General features: G+C 41.7%; 1 protein-coding gene across 11 annotated transcripts in view; it reads left to right on the top strand.

Annotated features, from left to right (window-relative positions):
* Positions 1 to 26,417, top strand: part of FRMD5 (FERM domain containing 5) — a 372,966-nt gene that overhangs the window by 301,452 nt on the left and 45,097 nt on the right. For all 11 annotated transcript variants that reach the window (XR_008914907.1, XM_001362983.3, XM_007472454.2 and 8 more), the window contains exons 3-5: positions 4,177 to 4,219; positions 4,501 to 4,579; positions 25,551 to 25,648. Coding sequence is in view for 10 of the 11 variants with exons in the window: in XM_001362983.3 (XP_001363020.1) it covers positions 4,177 to 4,219; positions 4,501 to 4,579; positions 25,551 to 25,648 (220 nt within the window). In the remaining variant the exon portion in view is untranslated. The remainder of the gene's footprint in view (positions 1 to 4,176; positions 4,220 to 4,500; positions 4,580 to 25,550; positions 25,649 to 26,417) is intronic.

Raw genomic sequence — 26,417 nt, 5'->3', positions numbered from 1 at the left:
CCTTTCATTTTACAAATGAGGAAACTGAGACTTAAAGAAACTTAGCTATTTTGATAAGAGGGAAAAACAGGAATCAGAGGACATGAGTAAAAATCCTCTCTTTGAGGCTTGTTCTCAGTGTGACCTTTAACCACCCTGGGCCACAAGTTCCTTATTTATAAGATGAAGTGGTTGTACCATGTCCCTTCTACTTCAAGCTCTGGGATGCTTTGTTCCCATAACTAGTGACAGTGGTAGGATTTGAACCCAAGACCTCCAACTCCAAATCCAGCATTCTCTACTGTGAAGCCTCCCAATCCCTTTATTTTATAGAAAAGGAAACAGAAATCCAGAAAGATGAAGTTACTTGCCCAAAGTCACAACTTAGGTAAATTACAAAGCCAGGATTTAAAACCAGGACCTTTAATTTCAAATCCAGTGCTTTTCCCACCAAACCAGGCTGCCTTCCTCAGGGAATATATTTTATTTTCCCTGAACTCCAGAGGTCTTGCTATATGCAGCTTAATCTTTCTTCCTCTCTTCAGTCCCATATTATCAGAACAATTCAATGATGCTGGTACAAGAATACAACCTTTTTTAAAAATGTATTTGTTTATATAAGCATTTGTTATCTCTTCCTCTTCAACTCTTCCCCCTTTGTTGAGCAGTTAAAAAAAATTTTTTAAGCCCTCATGCCAGATGTGCATAGTCCAGCCAAACAAATTTTCACATTGGACATGTCCAAAAATATGTCTTGCTCTTTATTTTAAGCATGTCACCTATCTGCCAGCTAGGTGATACAATAGATAGAAGAACACTGGGCCTGGACTCAGAAAGACCTAAGTTCAAATCTGACCATCGACACTTACTAGCTGTGTGACCCTGGGTAAATTACTTAACCTCTGTCTGCCTCAGTTTCCTCCAGTGTAAAACGGAGATCATAATAGTACCACCTTTATAGGGTTCTTGTGTGGATCAAATGAGAAAATATTTGTAATGCATGGAATATAGTGCCAGGTATATATAGTAAGTGCTTAATAAATTTTTTTTTTCCTTTCCTTGCCCTCTTTCCTCTCTGGCAAGACATGGTTTGTGCATCTCATCTTTACCCCATTCTCTTCCAGATTTTGACCAAATATATTCATCAAATGTTTAAAAGGGATGTTGGGATAGCTGTTAAGAATTTGTCTCTGTTGAGTCAGTCCTAGAGATGGGAGGCCTTGGGTTCAAAGCTGGCCTTAGACACTTCCTAGCTCTGTAACCCTGGGTAAATCACTTTACCTCAGTTGCTTAGCACTAACCACTCTTCTGCCTTAGAATTACTAATCAGTATCAATTCTAAGAAAGAAGGAACAGTTGTTTTTTTTTAAGAATTCACCTCTTTTTTACACCCCTTCCTCTCTTTCTGTGACTCATTTTTTCCAGGTTGACAGTGCTTATAAGTAGCCATTGCTCCAGTTAGTAGTGTTTTTTGTTATTCATTTTCATTGGCATTTTACTGATGCCCATTTGCCTTTTCTTGTTGTTGCCCTGAATCCTCCTCTGTGGCATTTAGCTGGGTCTCCACTGGACTTAAATAGTTTTGCTTCCTAGATTCTGCTTGCTGTCCAGTTCCTCTGTCCCAGGAGTAGTAGACAGATCTGCAGCTGCCAGATTTCTTTCTCTTTCCTTCCACAGACTGGAAGAGGTGTCATTCTCCTTAGTGTAGAATTCCACTTGTTTCCATGCAATTAAATCTCACAGCTTGGCTCACTCGGTGAAGCCAGAGCAGCGGTGGGCTGTGTAATGTGAGAGGGACCTCTTAACCACATTGAACTGCTATAATAAGTTGCTCGCCTCATGGGAACTCAGTTCAGTGGAAACAAGAGAGCAAGATGTCAGTCCAGATTATCCATGTAGAGCTAACAGCGGAGCTAGCTCTTTGTGGGTCCATTAGCTGCATGACCCAAACTCACAAAGGAGAGATGTGGAAAGCTAAGACCAGGATGCCTCTCCTGCACACCTTCCAGCCAGCCCAAGGTTTCTGCATGCTACTACATCATGTTTGGGGAGCAGGGGAAAATGGAACCCAGCCTCCCTTCAAGCATTCCTAAAGGCTGCTATCATGGAGTCATGGTTACAGTTTAAACTTCTATGGTCTAAGGTTTGTGTGGAGCTAAGACGTCTTGATCAATTGGTATGGATTCGAATTAGTTAGCACTAAAGTTGAACAGAGGGGCAGCCCCAATAATGGATGTTTATGGGGTACCCTATGGACAATAGAACTGATGATGGGAAAGTTATCAAATAATCTTATTTCCTCCCTTTTAAAAATAAAGATATTGCACAGTAACTAAAACATGGTAGGAAGATCAAATGTAATTGACTTTTCTACTAAAAGCAATGCAGCAATCCAGGACAATGCTGAGGGACTTATGGGAAAGAATGCTATCCACATCGAGAGAAGGAACTGTGGGTGGGAGTAGAAACTCAAAAGAAAAACACATTATTTGTTTATACAGGCATAGGATTTGGGGTATGGGTTTTAAAAGATTATTACGAAAATGAATTATATGGAAATAGGATTTGAGTGATAATATATGTATAACCCAGTGGAATTGCTTGTCAACTCTGGGAAGGGGGAGGGAGACAAGAATAATGTGACTATGGGAAATTTTTTAAAAAGAAAGGGAGGGATAAAGGAAAGAGAAAAGAAGAAAGAAAAAGAAGGAAGGAAGGAAGAGAGAAAGAAAGAAAGGTAGGTAGGTAGGTAGTTGGTAGGTAGGTAGCTATTAGGGCAGCTAGGTGGCTCAGAGGGAGGCTGTAGTTGGAAGAACTGAGTTCAAATTTGAGCTTAGATACTTCTTAGCTGTGTGATCCTGGACAAATCACTTAACCCCAATTCCCTATCCCTCACCTTGGAACCAATACTTAGTATTGATTCTAAGATAGAAAGTAAGGATAGGAGAGAAAAAGATATTAGTGATAGTGAATAAGGCTGCTAGGCCTCCTGTTGGCCCTGACTGCTCCTGCTGTAGCGATCCAAAGGCAGATTCACTGTTCTGCAGATTTCAGGCTGTGTATCTATTCCAGAGAGTCCAAGTGTTTCATTCCTGGGTTGCCAATGCTCTGCGATTATTATGGGGTCAGCGATCTGTGACATCTCTGCCAGAGGAAGCACACGCAGGCCACTTTGCAGGGCTCAGCAGCCATCACTCCGTGTCTCTTCCCATCACCTTAGAGAATACGCTTCCTCCTTTCCTCCCAGAAGCAGGGGTCTCCGGGTGTGCCGTAGGAAGTATGCCAGCAGATTCGGTTGATGTTTTGGTTAGTTTTTGCTGAAATGTGTTTTTCTCCCTCTTTTCCTTATTCTTTGTGACAAGGATTGGCTCAGTGGATAGAAAGAGAAAGAGATCTATTCAGAAATGGAGGTGATATAAAAGACAAATGAGATCCACAAAAGTGAATGGCTTTTTAAATAGAGAATGCTCCTGTCTGCACATTCAGGAGCTGATACTGATAGCCACTGTCATCGCCTTGATGACTGGCATGGAAACACACACGCACACACACGCACACGCACACAGGCACGCACACACACGTCACAAAAAGATTAGAATTCTGATGGACTACTTTGGGAAAACTGTTGACTTCAGGTCTGATGTGCTCACATTTATAGATGAGCCTTCATTGAGTCTGTGTGTGTATGTGAATTGTGCTTATGATGCACACAAATATACATATGTATAGATACATTATATAGATGCATACACATACATGTCTATTCACATGCATATATTGGGGGTGAAAGGGGGAACACAATTCTCTAGCAAAGCTAATTCCAAGGAGGCAATCCTATCAGGCCAGTGCACCTGGGTGGCTCAGTGGATAGAGTGCCAGGCCTAGAAATGCAAGGTCCTAGGTTCAAATTTGTCCCCAGATACTTCTTAGCTGTATGACCCAGGGCAAGTCACTTCATCTCCATTACCTAACTCTTATTGCTCTTCTACTTTGAAAGCAATCATTATTATCAATTAGAAGACAGAAGATTTTTTTTAAATCCTATCAGGTCTTTCTTTCTAAACCTACGTGTCCTATATAGCCTTTATAATTGCTCTTATCCTGGACTATCAATTGCTTACTTATTTAAAGTGTACAGACTTGTTTGTATTCGGCACTCCTCATTACAGTTGTCTTGTTCTGTCTTCTTCATTTCAGCATTGGTTGGAGTTTACAAAGTCTGTGGTGAAGCAATTGCGATGTAAGTATTTTCTGCAGGGAAGCCAGCATTGCCATTCATTTAGGAAGGGCAGGATGGGATGGTTTCCCTACACAGCCAGCTTGCATCTATAGTTTATATCAAATGTCTGTACATCCATTGCCTTTATATCAATTGTCTGTGTAGCTCTGAAAGCCTGGATTTTTTTTTTCTGATAGCGTATTTACTTGGGCATCATAGAATGGAGACAGAGTCATTTTCTGTCCTTCCTGACAGTCACCTGGTTTTTGTTTGTTTGTTTGTTTGTTTGTTGTTTTTTGCAGCCCAGCCTCCATTCACCATGTGTTTCCGAGTGAAGTTTTACCCCGCAGACCCAGCTGCTCTGAGAGAGGAAATAACTAGGTGAGACTAAATACAAGCATGCTTAAACTGGAGTTCATAAACTTTTAAAATATATAAATACATATATACATATTTTTTTTTGCTAAGTGGATTTCAATTTAATTGATTCCCTTTCTAAATCATTTATGAACATGAGTCTAAGATGGGGTCCATGAGCTTCACAGAAGGGATCATGAGCTTCACCACCAGAAGAGTCTGTCATATAGAAAGTTTACCCTACTGGAGATGCCCTCTCCAGCATCTCTGCTACTTCAAAGACCTAGGCCTGTTCAGAGAAGAAAGAAAAGGGAGGTTCAACATATGGACACTTAAATGTATAACTTGCCGGTTGAATATATAACGTGATGCCTCTTACCTCTTCACATCCAGGAGTTCTTATTTAAACCTCACCTCAGTTCCTCCCAACTTTCATTTTAGACTATTTCTTCAATAGAAATAGAATGCAACTAGCTTCTTTCTTCCTACCTACCTCAGTGAACAGCTAAGGGGATGATGGTAATATTCCACCTTGGACTTCACTAATATTGGTACTTGACTGTTGGATTGAAAGCATTTCCTCATGACCAGAGAGGAGTGATGGTGATCCGCGAACCTGTAGGCATTTCTGGGAAAGACACTTGTTTTGTAGAGATAAAATGGACTTTGGGGGGAACCATGATGGGTATGCTTATGAAACTCCAATACATAGCTTTGAAAGTCAAACGGGGAAGTACTACATATTTGAAGTCCAAAAAAGTGAGGAATCTCCATGAAAGACTTTTTATGTGATGGTTGTTTGTATAAAAGTGAGGGGGCTATTGCAAATATTAATAATATGGAAATAGGTTTTGATCAGTGATGCACATAAAACCCAGTGGAATTGCTTGTTGGCTACAGGACAGGGGAGGGAGAAAGGGAGAGAAAGAACATGAATCATGGAACCATGCAAAAATATTCTTAAATAAATAATTCTTTTAAAAACCTTAAATAAATAAAAGTGGGGAGAGTGAGGAGCAGGTAGGTGTATAAAGAGCAGATCTAGAGATGGGAGGTCTTGGGTTCAAATTTCACTCCAGATACTTCTTAGGGACATTCATAGGTTTTACCCACTCAGATCAGCACAAGACCTTTGACCCCCAGCCTAGGCTGGTTTGTCCTTCCTTAGGCAACCTGATGGTTTCAGTTTCCCAAGGGCTTTCAATGCTAAAATTGGTGCTGATACCTGATTGGCTTAGCTCAAAACTCCCAAATTCAAGAGCTCCTCCAACCTCAGGCTCTCCAGCATCAGGAATTACACGGTGAACCTCATGCCTGGTATGTCTTCATGTTTGTTGAGTTGAGAGACTGGCTTTACCCCAGGTAAAGAAAGCAAGTTCCAAAAGAGAAGGAAGTAGCCCAAGGCTTATTGTTCTCAGTTGTTTGGGGTGGAGGGAGGGAAAGATTGAGGGTGAGTAGAGATACAAGGGCAGGCACTGAACCAGCCACTGATCACAAACTTGGCACCATGTTGTATGTTATGGGAATTTTAGGAAAGGGGAAAGGGTTTATACATAAGGGGAAAATCACATTTAAATAAAGTTTATTCACAGGGAAGGGGAAGATGTTGGAGAGGTAATAAGGCGAAGGATAGCATCTGACTTTTTACTCACTATATTTGACTGTCTGAGCTTACACTGCCTAACTCTCTCAACTAAAGACTATTAAGAATAAATCCCACCATAAACCCAGAATCTCTCACACACACAGAGTCAGTGGTTGGTCAGGTATCTGAAATCTAAGTTGTGGTGTCCTCTGATGGTCCCAGCAAGGTAGAGGTCTTTCCCCCAGTCAATCTGTCCACCAGGAAGACCGGAGATTTTCCTCTCACCCTCAACCAGTTGATCCTCAAAGGCCAGTTGCTTGATAGGTAGTTTGTTCAGGGAGTCTTAGCTACATACCTTCCTTCTTCATTTTCAGCTCTAGTCTGAGTCAGTTGGAAAACTGCCCCTTTGGAACTCTGACTCAACCAGCTCATAAAAGATTCTAAGTCTTAAGATCTGCCAGTCATTCTTGCAACTTCTACCTTCCCGTGCTACATGTATAATCTTGGAAGCTGCTAAAACTCACCACTCTTAGACCAAACTGGCAATCAACTTCTCTGGACTTATCAAGACTATTTCTCAAATGGCATACGTAGAACCGTTCTATCACTGGCCCTCTACTCAAAGTTGTTATAGCTTGGTCAGCCCTTCAGGAGATTTCTGTCTCTTGGCACATCCTTCATGAGCCCAGAATAATCTTTATACCAAGAAGAGGACATATTGGAGCAGAAGGCATTCCCTAAGAGAGACTCTGGTTATCAACATGGTTGTGTGTGCCTGGCTTTCATTTTCAAGTCATTGTGATTATATCCATGAGAAATTTCCCTGGAGAAGAAATAACTGTGGGTAGAGGGGAGTAGCTAGATGGTTCAGTGGATTGAGAGCCAGGCCTAGAGATGGGAAGTCCTGGCTTCAAATATGACCTTAGACACTTCCTAACACATTGCCTAGCCCTTTTTGCTCTTCTGCCTTGGAACCAATACTCAGTTTTGATTCCAAGACAGAAGGTAAAGTTTTGTTTTGTTTTTTTTAAGAAGAAGAAACAAGTGAGCTGGATTATTGCGGTAGCCTTCTGATTGGTCTCTCTGTCCTAAATCTCTCCCCATTCCAATCCATCCTCCATTTGGCAAAGGTTCCCCCATATTTGGAATATACTTTCCTCATCATCTGAATCCCTAGCTTCTTTCAAAACTCAGTTCAGGTGCCACCTCCTATATGAGGTGTTTCCTCATCTCTCCGATTATTAGCACTCTCTAAGTCATCAAATCATTTTATATTGGTTTGTATGTGTAAAGTGCATGTTTGTATGTGTGTATTTCCCATGTAAGTTATGTGTAGGCACATGGGTCTGTCCAGATGTGCCTCACAGAGAGACATGAATAGATAGTTATCTCTAGTCTTTTCTACCCTCCCTTCTCTTAGAGAGACTATAATTCATGCCCGGAAAGAAAACAAGAGACTGGGGATGAAGTCAGCTACTCTGCTTCCCTCAGAAAGAGGAGCAACGGGTGAGAATTATTTCTATCAGCCCTTCTAAATATTGTTAGTCTAAGCAAACTAATTTTAGATTCAAGCTGTGTCCTGATCGCTAACCCTTAACATAGAAGAAGTACCTCAATCTTCTATTTTCAAGGCTTGACCCCTTCCCACCAAATGGCATTTACACAAAGACCACACATCCCAAATAACACCATGATTATCCAAACAGTTAGCAAAACAGAAATCAAAGAAGTTTTACAGATGAAAATATATCAGACAGTACAAAGAGTGAATAATACTGTGTGTTAGATATTTCAACTCAATCAAGAGAGAATCCTAGACCCCATTCAAGGGGAAATTGCCCAAAGTCTCTAGGGGACTAAGCTGGGGATAGGAATATGATTGAGATGCAAGATCTCCTCCATCTGTAGGCTTCTTCCCAGAGTCTTTCTCTCCCCTTGGAGACCTCTCCCTGAAGAGAATCTTGGGCCTTGGGTCATATCTTAAAGTTGGAAGCCAGGAAATCAAGATCTGTCTTCTCCTAAGATCCCTCCTGCTCTGCCCTTCATATAGACACTTGAACATTGAGTAATCAGACTTAACCTATGAGGAGAATCTTACATAAATGAGTTTGAGCACCCTGGTTTTAGATATGTATTTCATACTTACTTATTGTATAGATGTTGTATCCCTATAGTAAAATATAAATCCCTTGAGGGCAAGGACTCCTTCATTTTTATCTTTGTATTGTCATTGCCCAACATCATATCCTGCACATTATAGGAATTCATAAATGGCTGTTGAGTTGAATGGAATCTATAAAATGAGGAGATTGAACTAGATGATCCCTAAAGTCTCTTCTAGCCCATGATACTATGACATTATAAATAAAACCATGACATTTAAAAATAGGTATGGAGCTAAGACAAAAACTCTTGCCACACATGGATACTCTATTCTAGGTGCTATTTTTTTATTCATTCAGATCACACCTAACTTACATGCCTCTTAAGAGAAGATGCCTGTGAAAAGGGACACATAGGTGTCTCCAGCCACTGCCTTCACATTAAAGGAAACATCTTTGTTTAAAGCCATGCATCTTGACCCTTTGACAGTCTCCATCAGGATTGCTTGGTATCTACCAAACTGGAAAAGTGATGGGAATTAAAGGGATTTGTCTTATGTGGTTCAGGAGAGTTTTCCCAGAAGTTCCCAAAATACATAGAATTTTGCTCTGCATTAAGAAAAAATCTGATTGTTTTAGTCCTTAACAATGCAGTTTTCTAGACCTGGTGTCATTATATAAGTTCATGGAAGTTTTCCCAGGTAAAGCAGCATTTTGTTATTCAGTCATTTCAGTGGTGTCTGACTCTTCATGGCCCCATTTAAGGTTTTCTTGGCAAAGACACTGAGTGGTTTGCTATTTCATTCTCCAGCTCATTTTACAGATGACATAACTAAGGCAAACAGGGTTAAGTGCCTTACCCAGGGTCACAAAGCTAGTAATAGTCTGAGGCAAGATTTTAACTCAGAAGGTAAGTCTTCTTGACTCAGGCCCAGCACTCTATATGTTGTGCCACCTAACTCCCCTAAAGCAACATAGTGTATTAAAAAGAACTCTAGACTGGGTTCTGCCATTTTGCTAGCTATGTGACATTGAACAAGTGGCTTCAACTCTCTAGGCTCTAGTTCACTGAGAGTATTGAATAAAACAATCTGTAAGACTTTTCTATATACAAAATGATATGATTCTCGAATCAGCCATAGATCTGGTTCACCAGGATTAGCGTAAGTAACTTGTTCAGTCATTTCAGCTGTGTCTGATCCATTGTGACCCTATTCAGTGTTTTCTTGGCAAAGATACTGGAGTAGTTTTACCATTTCCTTCTCCAGCTCATTTTACAAGTGAGGAAACTGAGGCAAAGTTAAGTGACTTGCCCAGGGTCACATATATGGAGTGACTGGTGCCAGATTTGAACGCACAAAGATAAATCTTCCTGACTTCAGGATATCCACTGCACCAGGATATCCACCTGGCTGCCCATAAATCTTCATGACTAGCTCCAAAAATTTGATATTGTGGCCTGAGAATCTTGATCAAGTTAGCCCTGAAGCTTATCTTCTTAGCTTGTCCTCTGATCCTTTTGGCCAGATAAGACTTCCTGACAGCTTTCTGTGTCCTTAAAAGCCACATGCCCATGTATAAGCAGGTCATAAGTAATAAAACACATTAAAGCTGAAAGAAATCCTTGACCTAAATCTGAGGTATTAGACTTAGAGTAGCTAAGAAATGAGCCAAGATAGCTCCACAGTGTACATTTTAATTATGGCTTTTGGGGTCATTGGAACTGAGCATTGATGTAAAATTAATTCTGTTCAGCAATTATTAAGCACCTCCTTTGTATCTGGAGTGCCTCGAACAAGAGCAAGGACTGTGATTTCAGTAGTAAAGAGGAGACCCAGGTTAGGGAACTCCCAGTATAGCTTAGAGAGTGGCCTAGACAACTGAGGTTAAGGAACCCGGGGTCCCATGGTCAGTTTGTATCAGAGGCACACCTGGAACCTCCTTAGCTTTGAGGCCAACTTCCTAACCACTCTATTACATTGCCAACTTTGCTGAAAATAAAGATGAAAATCTAAATTCAACACAAGTTTTTGAAGAGCTCACAAAGTAGGAGATAAGTTTTGTCGTTCAATTATTTTTCAGTTGCATCCAATTCTTTGTGACCCCATTTGGGATTTTTTTCTTGGCAAAAATACTGGAGCGGCCTGCCATTTCTTTCTCCAGTTCATTTTGCAGATGAGGAAACTGAGGCAGACAGGGTTAAGTGACTTGCCAGGGTTCACACAGCTAATAAGCGTTTATACAAATAACTGTAATACAAGAAAGCATTGTGGTATCATAGATAGAGTCAGAAGAATTCAGATTTAAAGCCTTTCCTCTGAGATATCCAGGCTATGTGGCTCTGGGCAAGGCTATGAATGTGACAGTGCTCTAGGTAACTCTCCAAGGCTGTATGTTAGAGAAAAGTTTCTAAAGAAGGATCCTCCTAGAGTATTCCTTATATCACTGAAATCACGAGCCTGGCCTAAGCCCTGCTCCCCTACCCCCAATTATGACCCAAGTTAAGATGTGATTAGTGTACTGGAGAGACTCGACAGACAGGAGAGATTCTACAAAAGAAAGGGTCATTTCTGTCTTGGAGAGCTGACAAAGGCTCCGTGAAAGAACTGGCACCAACATCCAGCTCTTGACAGAAGAGAAGTAATTCGGTGGACAGAAATGTGGAAGGGATCCATTTCAGGCATGGGAAATGACCTCTTCTAATACACATTGGAAGGGAAGGAAAGGATGAAATTATGGAATTTGGCCAGAATGCAGAAAATACAAAGGAGAGTCATGTAAAATAAGCCTGGAAATGTAGTTTGAATTTACTGCAAATAGTTTTAAATTGCCAACATGCATGTGTTAGATCATTAGAATAATAAAACTTCCCAAGAAAATTGTGGACATTTTAACTGTGTATGAGTGTGGGAGGTGAGCTGTCTGGGTTTGGCTGTACCAATTACCTCCCCACACTTTCATACATTGCTTTTTATGAAAAATAGGAAAGCAGATTTGAGAAGTTCAGGAAAATGATAGCCTTAGACTCTAAAGGGGAAGATGGCTCAAAATCTATAGAGGCTGCTAAAAAGCAGAATTTTTTTCTTAATTATATCAAATAACACCTTTGAGGAAAAAAAAGATGGGGTAAGGGGAATGTAATGAATCTCTGTAGTAGAACAGGGAACCCTTGAGCAAGATAAAATTTTGAAATGATTTATGCAAAAGATGAATCAATTAATAAGTCATTAAGTATTTGTTAAGCACCAACTGTGTACGTGGAGTTATGCTAGGTGCTGGGGATACAGATTCAAAGAATAAAACAATCCCTACTTGAAAGGAGCTTACCTCTAGCCAAATATAAATATAAAAGTGTGATTCAAATCTGTAAGAATAGGGTTGAATCCCAGAATGAAGAGATACTCACAAAAAAAAAATTGCTAAGAACGAAAAGGGTTATTTAAGGAATATCCCAAGTATTAAAGTTTATTCATATTTAAAGTTATTCAGAATATAGAAATCTGTATTGCATGATAGCACATTTATAACTTATATTGCTTGCCACCTGGGGGAGAGAATTTGGATCACAAGGTGTCAGAAAGCAAATGTTAAAAATTGTTTCTGTATGCAATTGGGGGGAAATGCAATTTGAAAAAAATTCTAATCAAATGTATTCAGAGTATTAAAGTATATTCAAAGAAGGAATTGGCCTGGCAATTTATTATATGTGTATATATATATATATATATCATTAGTGTATGAGAAGAAGAAAGGGGATTCTATTTTCATTCTATGTTCTCTATAGGCAACTCGATAGCACAGTAGAATAGAGGGCTGGCAAATTTGAGGGCTCCCAGATTGCTTTTGCAAGAATTAGGAAGAAGGGAGAGAATTTGGACTGCAGCATTAAAAAATGAATATTAAAAATGTAAAAAAAGGTCAAAGGGAAATAGTTAACAAAATAAACACATTTCTAAATTAAAAAAAAGAAAAATAGAGGGCTGGACCTCCAGTGAGAAAGACCTGAGCCCAAATTCAGCCCATGACGTTTCCTAGCTCTGCAACTTTGTGTAAATAACTTAACCTTTCCCTCAGTCCCCATCTGTAAAAAAAGGGATAATGTAGGATCTATCTCCCGGGGCTTTTGTGAGGATAAAATGAAACCATATTTGTGATGCACTTTGCAAGCTTTAAGACTCTGTATAATTGCAGGTCATTATTATCCAGAAAAATAATCCTTAAACTGGTATGGGTAGAATAAACATGATTAAAAGGTAATTTTGAGGGGCAGCTGGGTGACCCAGGCCTGGAGACAAGAGGTCCTGGGTTCAAATGTGACCTCAAGACACTTCCTAGCTGTGTGATCCTGGAAGTCGCTTACCCCCGACTCCCTAGCCCTTACCACTCTTCTGCCTTGGAAATAAGGGTTTAATAAAAGTTAAGAAAAAGAAGAATGGTGGAAGGCTGCAGATAGGCTATCCCAATTTTTTTTTAAAGGAGGAAATTATAGAAATCCCAGGTCAATTAGCTCAATAGTGACCCCTGGCAAATGTCTAAAATAGACCGCTAAGAAGAATGGTTTCTGAGCACTCAGAAGGGATATTAGTGATCATTGACTTCCCTAAGAATAAGTAATGTCAGATAAACTTTATTGCTTTTTTTAAAAGAATTCCTGAACTGGTAGACCAATATAGCCATATTATTCAGTTGTTTTTGAGTGGTAGCCAACCCTTTGAGACCCGATTGGGGGGTCTTTTTGGCAGAGATACTGCAAGTGGTTTGCCATTTCTTTCTCTAGCTTATTTTAAAGATGAGGAAACTGAGGCAAAAGGGGTAAGTGACTTACCTAGGAAGCATCTGAGGGCAGATTTGAACTGAAAAGAGGAGTCTTCCAGACTCCAGGACTGGCCCTGTCTACACTGCGCCCCCTAGCGGTCCTGGTATAGTCATAGACTATCTACCATCACCTTGTCCCAAGAGTGAAGAAAGTTTGGCCGGTGGATAAGGACAGTTCCTGAGAGGCAGATAGGAGATGCAAGAAACCAAGTCAGGAAGATCTGAATTCAAATCTAGCCTCAAACATACAATCAGTGTTAGCTTAGATAAGTCATAAATAAGTTTCCTTATCTGTAAAAATGGAGATAATGATGCACTTATTGCTTTTCTCCCCTAGCTGCTGTTGTGGAGATAAAACGAGCTATTTGTATTATGATATAGAACTATAGAATAGTCACTATTGTTGTTATTACTCTTTTCTCTTCCGTTGCCTACTTCATTACCCTGTCTCATATAATTATTGTGAAGAAAGTCTGTGATGAAATGCTACATAAGGGCAGCTGAGTGACTCAGGGAATAGGGAGCCAAGCCAGGAGACAGGAGGTCCTGGGTTCAAATCTGGCCTCAGTCTCTTCCTAGCAGTGTGACCCTGGGCAAGTCACTTAACCCCCATTGCCTTTACAGCTCTTCTGCCTTGGAACCAATACTTAGCGCCACTTCTAAGACAGAAAATAAGTGTTTTTAAAAAATACAATGCAATACAAATTTGGGTTTTTCTGATGATGATTATCCTTATTGACCAGAAAGAAGAAGGGCCAAATGATGGTGGATTTATAACTGGCTGAGTCAGCAAACCCCCAGAGTTTTTGACAACTAACAATGTACTGCTTCTCCCAAGATAGGATTCAGAGTAGATATCCCAATACAAGACTAAACAATAATAATTCATCCTCCTCCTAATTAATCACAACAACCCTGGGAGGGAGGATTATTATCCCCATTTTTCAGATGAGGATACTGAGGCAGAGGTTACGTGCTATTGAATACTATGGAAATCGGATTTGAATGACAATATATGTATAAGCCAGTAGAATTGTTTGTCAACTCTGGGAGAGGGGAGGGAGACAGTAAGAATCATGTCACTGGAAAAAAACCTCAAAATATAAAATAAATAAAGGTTAAGTGCCTTGTCTAGGGTCACACAGCTATTAGGAGTCTGAGGCCGTCCAGCATCCCGGTATTCTGGCCACTGCATCCTCTCAAATTGTTTCTGGTCCCCTTGGGAGCAGCCTTCTGGTGGCCTGCTACGGGGCCTTGTCCTTGGTCCTGCTTTGTCCCCGTTTGATTCCGTGACTCGGATGAAGACATTTGTAGATGGCATAAAGCTGGGAGACACAGCTAATTCACGGGATGACAGAATCAAGATCCTGTCAAGCTGCAGTAACAGGTTTAAGCTAAACAAGATGAAATGTAATAGGAATAAGTGTAAAGTCTTGCAGTCAAGTGAAAAACACAACTGCACAAATCCAGGATAAGGGAGATGTTGCTGGATAACAGCTTGAAGGAAAAAGCAGGAATTTTAGCTGACTACAAGCTCAGAATCCTGAAATGCATCATCCTCGTCGTCGTCGTCATAACAGCTGGCATTACGTAGCCTTTTAAAGTTTGCTAAATACTTTGAATCCATTGTCTCACTGCATGAATAGAGGAAAGGTATCCTGAACAACAACAGTAATCATAGCTCATCACATTTACACGGTGCCCTTCAGTTTACAAAAGTGCTTTCAGTGTAACAACCCTGTGAAATAAGTAGTGGAATTATTATCCTTATATTACAGATTAGGAAAATGGATCTCGTTGGAAATTGGGGCTGGATGATCTCATGTCAAGAATGCTAGAGAGGAGGGCAGCTGGATGGCTCAGTGGATTGAGAGCCAGGCCTAGAGACAGGAGGTCCTAAGTTCAAATCTGGCCTCAGACACATCCTAGCTGTGAGACCCTGGGCAAGTCACTTGACCCCCATTGCCTAGCCCCTACCACTCTTCTGCCTTAGAGCCAATCCACAGTATTGATTCCAAGATGGAAGGTACAGGTTAAAAAAAAAAAAAAAGAATGCTAGTGAGGTAGAATTTGGCCTCAGACACTTAATTGCTGTGTGACCCTGGGGCAAATCACTTCACCTCAACCTCAGTTTCCTCATCTTCAAAATGGGGATAATAATCCTTCCTCCTGGGGTGGTTGTGGGTGTTATATAAATATTAGTTATTGTTATTATTCATTCTTATTGTTTAATCTTGGATTTGGACATCTATCATACTGAATCCTAGCTGGCAAGCTTAATGGAAGCAGTCAGTGACATGGACCTGTAGATAACTTAGGACAAACTACCCAGATACCCACTTCAAAATAAAGCAATGCTTATTTGATCATTTTATTTTTACATCCATGGAACCCAAGATAAGCTGCTTAACTCTCTTCATCCTAGTTGTAGAGGAACTCTGGGTATGGAATATTGCATTGACTGTCAGATGGGTTTGATGTCCAAGTTAGTTCTGCTTTTTTCCCCCTTTCTTTTTAAATCCTTGTTGCTAGGAATGGTTTACCGAGTGGAGGACTAGGGAGGGATTTGTTCAGAAATGGATGTGACATAAAAACCAAAAGGCGCTGATAAAAACAAATTTTTAAAAGAAACTTAACAAAATGGCAGACCACCTATGATAGCTTCTTCTTTTGTTATAAAGATATTTCATTTTACCAATTACATGTAATAATCAATTTCCATGTAAGTTTTCCAAAATTATATGACCCAGATTGTCTTCCTCCTTCCCTTCCCTCCCCACTCTGAGACCTGGCAAATAAATCAGTCTGAGTTATACATGTATTATCATGTAAAAGATATTTCCATATTGATCATTTTTGTAAGAGAATAATCATATCACAAATAAACTAAAGCAGGAAATGGCATGCTTTCATCTGCACTCCTACCCCAACAGTTCTTTCTCTGGAGGGGAGAGCATTTTGTCATAAGTTCCTCAAATTGTCTTAGATCATTGCATTGCTGAGAGTAACTAAGTCTATCACAGCTATATTCATTCCACAATATTGCTGTTACTGTGTACAATGTTCTCCTGGTTCTGCTTATTTCACTTTGCATCAGTTCATGCAGATCTTTCCAGTTTTTTTCTGAAATCATCATTCCTTATAGCACAATAGTATTCCATCTGCATCATATACCACAGTTTGTTCAGTTATTCCCCAATTGAGGGACACCCCTCTTAATTTCCAGTTATTTTCCACCACAAAAAGAGAAGCTAAAAATATTTTGGTACAAGTAGATCCTTTCTCCTTTCACATTTAACAGCTTCTGAAGCCTTGATCCTTTCTTTATTCTATCTCTTCTCTGTTCTACTCTATCATTCCCCAACATCCAAGAGCTAAATGAGTGGTACATGCTTCAGGAGGCTACTCATAAATCAACAGGAAGCCTCTCTTAGAATAAGCAGGAGAGCACCCCCATTTCTCACCTGACCACACTCTGCCCTGCCAAACTCCTTCCAAGACAGCCATAGAGAACAAGGTGTCACTGCCTATTCTTCACAAATTATACCACAGAAATTTTCCCAGGGAAGCCAAGGCCACTGTTTCTACCAGGAAGGATAAGTTCATAATTTATTCATATTTGTTTTAGCTTTACTGAGGAAACATCCATATCATAAACTAATATTTGGGGAATGAAGGAGGCCCCTCTGCAAGCCATTCTGCTGGCAGCATGGATGGAAAGAGGTATAACACATAAAGTTCCTGCCCTTAAGGAATTTAGGGTCTAGTGGAAGGGACATCTTCATACAAATACAGCTGCCAACCTAAGGCAGGCAGCACATACTTTACCTTAAATGGGTAGTGTAGACAGGAAATGCTTTGAAATTCAAAGAAGAGAGAGAGAGAGAGAGAGAGAGAGAGAGAGAGAGAGAGAGAGAGAGAGAGAGAGAGAGAGAGCGAGCTTTATGCTAGGGTCATCAGGGAAGGCTTCATTGAAGAGGTCTTTAATAATGGACTCAATAAATATAGATTGGTTGATTAATGGGGAAACAAACCTTAGTCATTACGCAGAAACTACCAGTCACAGTAGTCAGGAATAACCTCAAAATGTCCTTTGTCTTTTCACCCTTATATTATACTTATCTAATAAAGGCATCTCTTTTCCAACCTTTCGACGGGTAAATCATTAGAAAAAATAATCATCTAATTTAGTACTTACTATATGCCAGACATGGTGGTAGGCTCTTGGGATACAAAGATAAAAAATAAGTCCCTGCCCTCAAGGAGTTTATATTCTATGAGGAAACACAACTCTCACTCTCTCTCTCTCTCTCTCTCTCTCTCTCTCTCTCTCTCTCTCTCTCTCTCTCTCTCTCTCTCTCTCTCTCCCTCTCTCCCTCTCTTCCTCTCTTCCTCTCTTCCTCTCTCCCTCTCTCCCTCTCTCCCCCTCCCTTTCTCTGTGTGTCTTCCTGTCTGTCTCTGTCTCTCTCTCTCTCCCTCTCTCTCTCTCTCCCTCTCCCTTTCTCTGTGTGTCTTCCTGTCTGTCTCTGTCTCTGTCTCTCTCCTTCTCTCTCTGTCTCTCTCTATCTCTCTCTCTCTCCCTCTCTCTGTCTCTCTCCCTTTCTCTGTTTGTCTTCCTGTCTGTCTCTGTCTCTCTCTCTCCCTCTCTCTCTGTCTCTCTCTCTCTCCCTCTCCCTTTCTCTGTGTGTCTTCCTGTCTGTCTCTGTCTCTGTCTCTCTCCCTCTCTCTCTGTCTCTATCTCTCTCTCTCTCTCCCTCTCTCTCTTTCTCCCTTTCTCTGTGTGTCTTCCTGTCTGTCTGTCTCTCTCCCTCCCTCCCTCCCTCTCTTTCTCTCTCTCTCCCTCTCTCTGTGTGTCTTCCTGTCTCTGTCTCTCTATGTCTCTCCCTTTCTCTCTCTCCCTCCCTCCCTCCCTTTCTCTCTCTCTCTCTCCCTTTCTCTGTGTGTCTTCCTCTCTGTCTCTGTCTCCCTCCCTCCCTCCCTCTCCTCTCTCTCTCTCTCTCTCTCTCTCTCTCTCTCTCTCTCTCTCTCTCTCTCTCTCTCTCTCTCTCTCTCTCTCTCTCTATCTCTCTCTCTCTTCCTTTCTCTTCCTTTCTCTGTGTGCCTTCCTGTCTGTCTCTGTCTCTCTGTGTCTCTCCCTTCCTCCTGCTCTCTCTCTCTCTCTCTCTTCTGTAACCCAGTGACACTGTCCCTCCTCATCTCTACCTCCTGATTTTCCTGACTTGCTTCAATTCCCTGCTAAAGTCCTACCTTCTACAAAGTCTTTCTTAGTTCTTAATCTTCCTGCCTTCCCTCTGAGATTATCTAACTGATCCTGTATGTATCTGGCTTGTACATAGTTGTTTGCATATTGTCTCCCCCATTAGACTGTGAGCTTCTTGAGAACAGTAATGAATTGGAGTTTTTCTGGTATGCCTAGTGCTGGACTCATAATAGGCACTTACTAAATGTTAGTTGGCTGACTGAGATATGTTTGTTGTTAAGCAGTGGGTTTTTTTTTAATGTATCTGATTCTTCATGACCCCTTTTGAGGTTTTCTTGGCAAAGATTTTCGACTGGTTTACCATTCCTTCTCCAGCTCATTTTTACAGAAGAGAAAATTAAGGCAAATGGAGTAAAGTGACTTGCCCAGGATCACACAGCTAGTAAGTGTCTAAGACCAGATTAAACTCAGGTCTTTCTGATTCTGGACCTAGCATTCTGTCCACTGCCCAACTGCCTAATATATGTATTTGCAACTTTAACACAATATATAAATGCTGTCTCTTAGTATTAAAATGTAGGAGATGGCACTTGAGCTGAGCTTTTAAGAAATCTATGTATTCAAAGGCACAGGGAGGAGGGTTTAGAATGTTGTCTAGCAGTTAACCCAGTTGGCTGGTTTTGGAAGGAGGAGGAGGGTGGGAGAGAGAGTGAAGGAAGAGAAAGAGATGGAGAGGGGGAAGGCAGAGAGAGGGAGGAGAAGGAGGGAGAGAGAGAGAGAGAGAGAGTGGGGGAAGAGAGAGTGGGGAGAAGGAGGGAGGGGGAGAAGGAGGGAGGGAGAGAAAGAAAGAGTGGGGGGAAGAAAGAAGGGGAGAAGGAGGGAGGGAGAGAGAGAAAGAGTAGGAGGGAGGGAAAGAGAGAAAGAGTGGGGGGAAGAGAGAGAGGGAAAGAGGGGGAGAAGGAGGGAGGGGAGAGGGAAGGAGATTGATTAGAAAAGTCGGCAGAAGGCAATTAATTAAGAGCTTTCCTCACCAACCAGAGCAATTTGTATTAGATCCTAGAGGCATCTGGAGCTTCAAGAGAATGACATACTGCTGTGTTTTTAGAAATATAACTTCGGCCAGCTAAGTCCTTTATGGCCTGGAGAGGAGAGAGACTTGGGAAGGGAGACCGAGAATTCTAGTGAGTGATGTCGTCTGGTCTTAATTCTTGCTGTCTGTCCTTTCTCTGGTCTCTTGGCCCAGGCCTTAGGGCTAAAGGGTTCTTTTCTCCTTTCAAGTCACTGTTGATAGCAAGAAAAGTGGTACCAGTGGTCGGCTGTTGAAGGCATAGGACTGTCAGTGTGATCTTCTCTGGTGATATTCATGTTGAATTCCCAACCCCTGCCTCAGCCGTTACCTAGCAGACTTATAAAACCCGGCTGAGAAGGGATGAAGTCAGGGAATGGAGAGCTGCATTTCATTTTATTACTTGGACTCTTCCCAGGTGATAAATTTAGTTGCCAAGCCCTGATTAATCTCTTTTGTCATTTTTAAAGTAATAAATAGAGTTCCCTGTCTGAGTAACAGAAGACAGAGTTGGGGGTGGGGGGAGGCACTCACTTTAACTCTTTTTTTTTTTTAAACCCTTACCTTCCATCTTAGAATCAATACTGTGTATTGGTTCTAAGGCACAAGAGTGGTAAGGGCTAGGCAATGGGGGTTAAGTGACTTGCCCAGAGTCACTAGGCTAGGAAGGTGTCTGAGGTCAGATTTGAACCCAGGACCTCCCATCTCTAGGCCTGGCTCTCCATCCACTGAGCCACCCAGCTGCCCCTCACTTTAACTCTTATCAGTGACTATAGCTGTAATAAAGGTACAGTGAGATAATATGATAGAATGCCAGGCCTAGAGTTGGGAAGAGCTGAGTTCAAATCTGGTCTCAGATACTTACTAGCTATGTGTCCCTGGGCAAGTCACTTAACCCTATTTGCCTCAGTTCCTCATCCATAAAAAATGAGCTGGAGAAGGAAATGGCAAATCACTTCACTCTCTTTGCTTCTAAGAAACCCCAAAAAGTTCACAAAAAGATGGGCATGACCAAAAACAACTTAACAATAACAAAGATGTACTTAGAAAAGTTAAAGAAAGGTCAGATGACATCAAGGGTGCCCCACTCTCCTTCACAAGTTCTGGCTGTATATTCAGGGACAAAGTTAAGACAAAGATTAAAGGATGTTTTAAAGAGGTGAAAAAGCATTACTTTACTTTTTTTGATACCCTAAGAACTTGCAGAATAGTTATAGATCTGCTTTGTTTGTTTTTTAAAAACCTTAATTCAAAGACCGAAGAGCAAGGACTAGGCAACCAGCATTGACTTGTCTAGGGTCACACAGCTAGGAAGTGTCAAAGGCCAGATTTGAACCCAGATCCTCCCAATTCCAAGCTTGGTGCTCTATCCACTGTACTACCTAACTGACCTCATAGCTTTGCTTTGTTGTTGAAAGGAGTTCCCATACTAGGGCTTCCTTGCACCAAAGAAATCCCAGTTCCAAACAAACAAAAAATATCCCAAGTACCTAACACAGTTTCTTGCACGTAGTAGGTATTTAAGGTTTTGATTAATGAAAGAGACAACTACTAGGCAAAAAAATTATGCCTCAGGATCTAACTACTCTGGAAAATTATCTTGCTTTCAAAAATACAATTTTCCCTTCCCTTGGTTTGCTGGCCCTACAGTCAGCCTGAGCTAATACAATGTAGGGCTTGATTCATACTCCCATAGGTTTGGAGCTAAATTAGCTTTGGAACAAAAACTGGAAATGATGTGAAAGCTATCTGAAGCCAAAAAAACAGGCAAAATCAGAACATGTTTCATAAGGAGTGCTGCCTTGTCTGACCTTCAGTTTCTTTGTGAAGATCATCCATGGGAGCTTTTATTGGCTCATCTGCAAAATTAATCAATAAATATTTAAGTACCCACTATATGCCAGGCAATGTGCCAAGTGCTGGAGATGCAAATTAAAAAAAAAAACTAAACTCTCTGCCCTCAAGGAGTTTACAATCCAAAAGGGGAAGACCACACACAAAAAGAAGTTAAAAGGTTGGGAGAGGGGCAGGACCTGGCCGGCTTTCTGTCTCCTGAGCCACCCAGCTGCCCCTAAACTCCCTTTTTAAATGGAGGTTTGGGGGTTCATGGATTCCCCTTCCAGTCAGAAGCACAGAGGGTGGCAATGAGGCAGAACCCCTGGGCTGATGGCAACCTGCTGGATGATGAGGTCTCCCACCAGTGAGCATCCTGGGGCAAGGTGGGAAAGTCAGAGATGTCCCAAAGCCAGGGGAGAAAGGAGGAGGATGACCATCTTGCTTAGACTCGTTCTAGAGAAAGCATTCTGTAAAGCACCAGCACTATAAAAACATGATCTACGAATGCCCAATTCTGTCTTGGACAATGTAAGGGCTTCTCTTTGACTAATTTAGGACCTGACTCTCCCTACTAGGAGGCTTTTTCCCTGTGGAAATAAGTGTGCTGGATAAAGGGCCAGGAGTCTGAAGTCTGGACTGCCAGTGTCGCTTCTAGGTAGCACCAGAAAGTCACAAGTTACAGAAGACCACTGAACTATTTTTTCCTGGGAATAGGGGTCTGACAGCCTGACTTCAACCACAGTGACTACACCAGCCTTACCCGTCCCCAGAAGTCTAGCAAGCAGCTATTCCCCTAACACGTTGATTTTGGAGTCTCTCATCAGCTAGATGGTATGGTGCATAAGGCAATAGACTTTCAGCCAGGAAGATCAAGTTCAAATCCAACCTCAAACACTGTGACTATGGGCCAGGCACTTTACCTTTAAGTCTGCCTCAGTTTCCTCATTTATAAAGTAGGAATAATAATAGCACATCCCAGAGTTGTTTTAAGGATAAAGTAGATTAATATTTGTAAAGTACTTTGCATCAGTGTCTGACACATAGTCAGCATTTCATGATTGTTCCCCCTTCCTGTAGTCGATACTGCCCTTGTGTGTGAGCATGGAGAAACAGTTGTGAAGGAAAGACAAAACATCACATAGGCCCAGGAGGAATGAAGCATTTATATCCAGATCACAAATCTTGCTGCTTTATTGGAAGGGTGTGGAAGAGGCAGTAATCTTTTTTTAATTTAATTTTATTAATTAATTAAGAAATTTTTTCCATGGTTACATGATTCATGTTCTTTCCTTCCCCTCCTCCCACTCCTCTCCCTTAGCCAACACACAATTCCACTAGATTTTACATGTGTCATTGATCAAGACCTATTTCCATATTATTGATATTTGTACTAGGGTGATCGTTTAGAGTCTACATCCCCAATCATATCCCCATCCACCCTTGTGATGGAGCAATTGTTTTTCTTCTGTGTTTCTACTCCCACAGTTCTTTCTCTGGATGTGGAGAGTTTTCTTTCTCACAAGTCTCTCAGAATCATTCTGGATCATTGCATTGCTATACTATTAGAGAAGTCCATTACGTTCGATTGTGCCACAGTGTATCAGTCTATGTGTACAATGTTCTCCTGGTTCTGCTCCTTTCGCTCTGCATCACTTCCTGGAGGTTGTTCCAGTTCACATGGAATTCCTCCACTTTATTATTCCTTTGAGCACAATAGTATTCCATCACCAACATATACCACAATTTGTTCAGCCATTCCCCAATTGAAGGGCATCTCCTTATTTTCCAATTTTTTGCCACCACAAAGAGTGCAGCTATAAATATTTTTGCACAAGTCTTTTTGAGGGGCAGTAATCAAAACAGAAATATCTCCCTCTCCCACAAACAATACACTATGGCATGGTGAGCAGCAAAGTAAGTAGAGAGAAGCATGGTTTGGTGAGCTCTCTTGGTGGAGGAAATATGATCCAGTGGAAAGAGGGCTGGATTTGAAGTCAGAGACTCTGGGATACAATCCTTCCCCTTCGTGGAAACTATTTCAAAAACCTTAAAACGCTGTGTGGTTCTCAGCCGACATCTGTGTTGAGCACAGGGTCTTGTGTAGTTAGAACTTAATCAACACTTGTGGAGATGTGATTCAGTGGAGAAAGCATCGGCTTTTGTGGATGGAGGTTCAAGTTCTACTTCATATGCGTACTTCTTGTGTGACCTTGAACACATCTTAGTTTAGTCATCTGTAAAACAAGGAGGCTGGTAACCTCTAAAGTCTCTTCCATTAGGGGAAGCTGGGTGGCTCAGTGGATTGAGAGCCAGGCCTAGAGATGGGAGGTCCTAGGTTCAAATCTGGCCCCAGACACTTCCCAGCTGTGTGACCTTGGACAAGTTACTTGAACCCCATTGCCCAGTTCTTACCACTTTTCTGCCTTGGAACCAATACTGCGTATTGGTTCCAAGATAGAAGGTAAGGGTTTAAAAAAAATGAAGTCTCTTCCATCTCTAAATCTAGGATCTTCTATGTAAGTAGGGGCTATACTCCATTGGCACCTAAGAAAAGCCAAAGGTTGGGAGAAAGATGATACCGAGAAGCTGGAGAAAGGGCAGCAGGGTCTTTGAAATGCAAAGGAAACGCTCAGTATCTTAGTACAAGTCTGAGGATGGGGCAACCAGGTGGCTCAGTGGATGGAGAGCCAGGCTTAAAGAGAGGAGGTCCTGGGTTCAAATGTGGCCTCAGATGCTTCCTAGCTGCGTGACCCTGAACAAGTTACTTAACCCCAATTGCCTAGCCCTTAGCAATCTTCTGCTTTGGAACCAATACTCTATTTGAAGGGTCCAGCAAGGTAGAACCACACCATCATTTCATTTCACTTTATTAATTTCTTGAAAGCTGAGGGATGAAGGGCTTTCCTGGCTCTTGCTCTGGCTCCCTGTCTTCTCCAGTAACTTCAATATCTAATGAGGTAGAATCCCTAGATGGATGGGATCCTGCAGGGTGATGAGGTTGGCGCATCCTGGGGCAGGATGGGAAAGTCATAGAAGTCCCAAAGCCAGGGGAGAAAGGAGGATGACAATAATACCTGACAGTGACTACCTCCTGGACATTTTCCTGGGGATGAGCAGTTTACAGTAAAATCGTGAGCCACAGTATCGAGCTAAATATGAAGTTAAAGGTTCAACCCTTCATTCCTCAAGATGTCTGCGGTGGAATTGTGCAAAATGTAGCCCCATTTCTTCCTAAAACAAGCTCATGAAAGCGAAGGAATGTTTATCAGACTCCTGTTCCCCTCTCAGGGACCTACCAACCTTTCATGTGTTCTGACATCAAAGTCTAAGACTCGGGACCCACAGGAGTGGCTTTGTGCTTATTAGAAGAGATTGGGGAACACAGAGATCCCAGCAGCTGCAGTCAGTAGAGGTTTTTAATGGCTGTCTCAATGTCCGTTGCTTGGTTTCTTCTGAGAGGGACTGTGAAATTTTAAATAGGATCCTAGAAGGCTCCTTAGAGAGTCATCCAGGCCAGCCTCTCATTTTGTAGCAGAAGGGCCTGAAAGCTATAACTTAAATGATTTAAATAACTTGCCCAGCATCATAGTTATAAGACTGACAGGGCTAAACTCCATGCCAAAGTCTTCCGACTCCAAGTCCAGCCTCCTTTCTCCTGGAACAGACAGCATCCACTGACAACTATATGCCGGAGGATCCATTACACCCGACATGGTAGCTTCCCCCTGGGGTGTCATGTCTCCGATCTGTACTTTGAACTGCGCTCCCTATATGTTTCTGATTAACTGTCAGGTTTCTTTTGCCTCTGCCTGCTGTCAAACTTCTTGTAAACCCTTCGCGCATTTCCTTGTGGTCAGAGATGTGTTCCTCGTGCACGGGTCGTGTCTTGAAGCTTAGTTGTGGTTTTTAGAGGGCTTATGGTCAGTCAGATCGGAAATCTTTTTGGAGTTGACGTATTCCTGCTCTCACCTTCCTAATCCTTCCTAAGCAACATAATTTACAGCCTGGAATGAAAGAGAAGTCTGAAACTACACCTCTCCAAGGGCAGTTTTCCTTTCTCAGCACCGGATTGGTTGAGATCTTCCCACTCCAGGCCAAGTGGGGAATTAGTTGCCTTATATTGGAAAAGCAATATCTTTTTTGAGTACTCTGCCACAGAACAGGGCTGACAGATTGTTTTAAATTGGACCATAAGTCAGATCAGGGCCAAGTACATGAAACAGACTCCACAGAGATGGAAGGTGCATTTTTCTTTTGGGGAGGGTGTGAGCCAGTTTAGAGTTTTCTCTTAAATGAAGTGAAAGCATTCTGACAGAGATTTTGGTTGTCTTGAATTATATATTTTATGTCTTTAAAACAATCAAAGAAATCACTCTTCATTCCCTCTCCAGGTATTTAGTCTTCCTACAGATCAAAAGAGATCTCTACCATGGCCGCCTCCTCTGTAAGACATCGGATGCTGCTTTGCTAGCAGCCTATATACTTCAAGGTAATGCTTTTTGACAGGATAAATTTGCTTTTCATGCTACGTACTGATTATATTATTTCAGTTACCACAAATCATTGCTTCATGAATACAAATGGAGTGTCACCCAAAACAGGTCATGGGCTAGGCATTTTTACCTGGATGCATTGCGGAGCCCAACTCGGAAAGCCCCAGGATGCTGTGGCATAAACGGGACCCAAGGCCCTACTCCCATCGAGTTCATTGGCTTTGTCTGCTTCCCTTTTAGGAACTTGGGCCCCTGCCTTAGATCGTAGTATCATAGACTTAGAAAGGTCCTGAGAAGCCATCTAGTCCAATGCCCATATTTTGCAAATGAGGGGCTTGAGCCTCCACAAGGATGTGACTTGCTCAGGGTCATACAACTAATAAATGGCCAAGCTGAGATGCAAACTGGATTCTTTTCACTCCAAATCCAGCACCCTTTCTTTCCACTGTGCCTTACTGATAAAAATGAAGTTATTTTTGTTGTTTAGTCATTTCAGGCGTGTCTGTCTCTTCATGACCCCATTTTGGGGTTCTCCTGGCAAAGATACTAGAGTGGGTTGCCATTTCCTTCTCCAGCTCGTTTTGCAGATGAGAAAAGTGGCACACAGCCAGTAAGCGTCCAACTTTGGATTTGAACTCACAAAGATGAGTCTTCCCGATCCCAAGCCCAGCACTCTATCCATTGGGCTACCTAGATGCCCCACAACGTTATTATTCCACCAGAGAATGAACCTGGATTTCCCTGGTGTCCAGCCTCATCCTTGAA

Source organism: Monodelphis domestica, chromosome 1 (genome assembly GCF_027887165.1).
Source record: "Monodelphis domestica isolate mMonDom1 chromosome 1, mMonDom1.pri, whole genome shotgun sequence".
In the NCBI taxonomy this organism is placed as follows: Eukaryota; Metazoa; Chordata; class Mammalia; order Didelphimorphia; family Didelphidae; genus Monodelphis; species Monodelphis domestica.
Note: the sequence above shows the minus strand (reverse complement) of the source record. Positions and strands in the feature narration are given on the sequence as shown.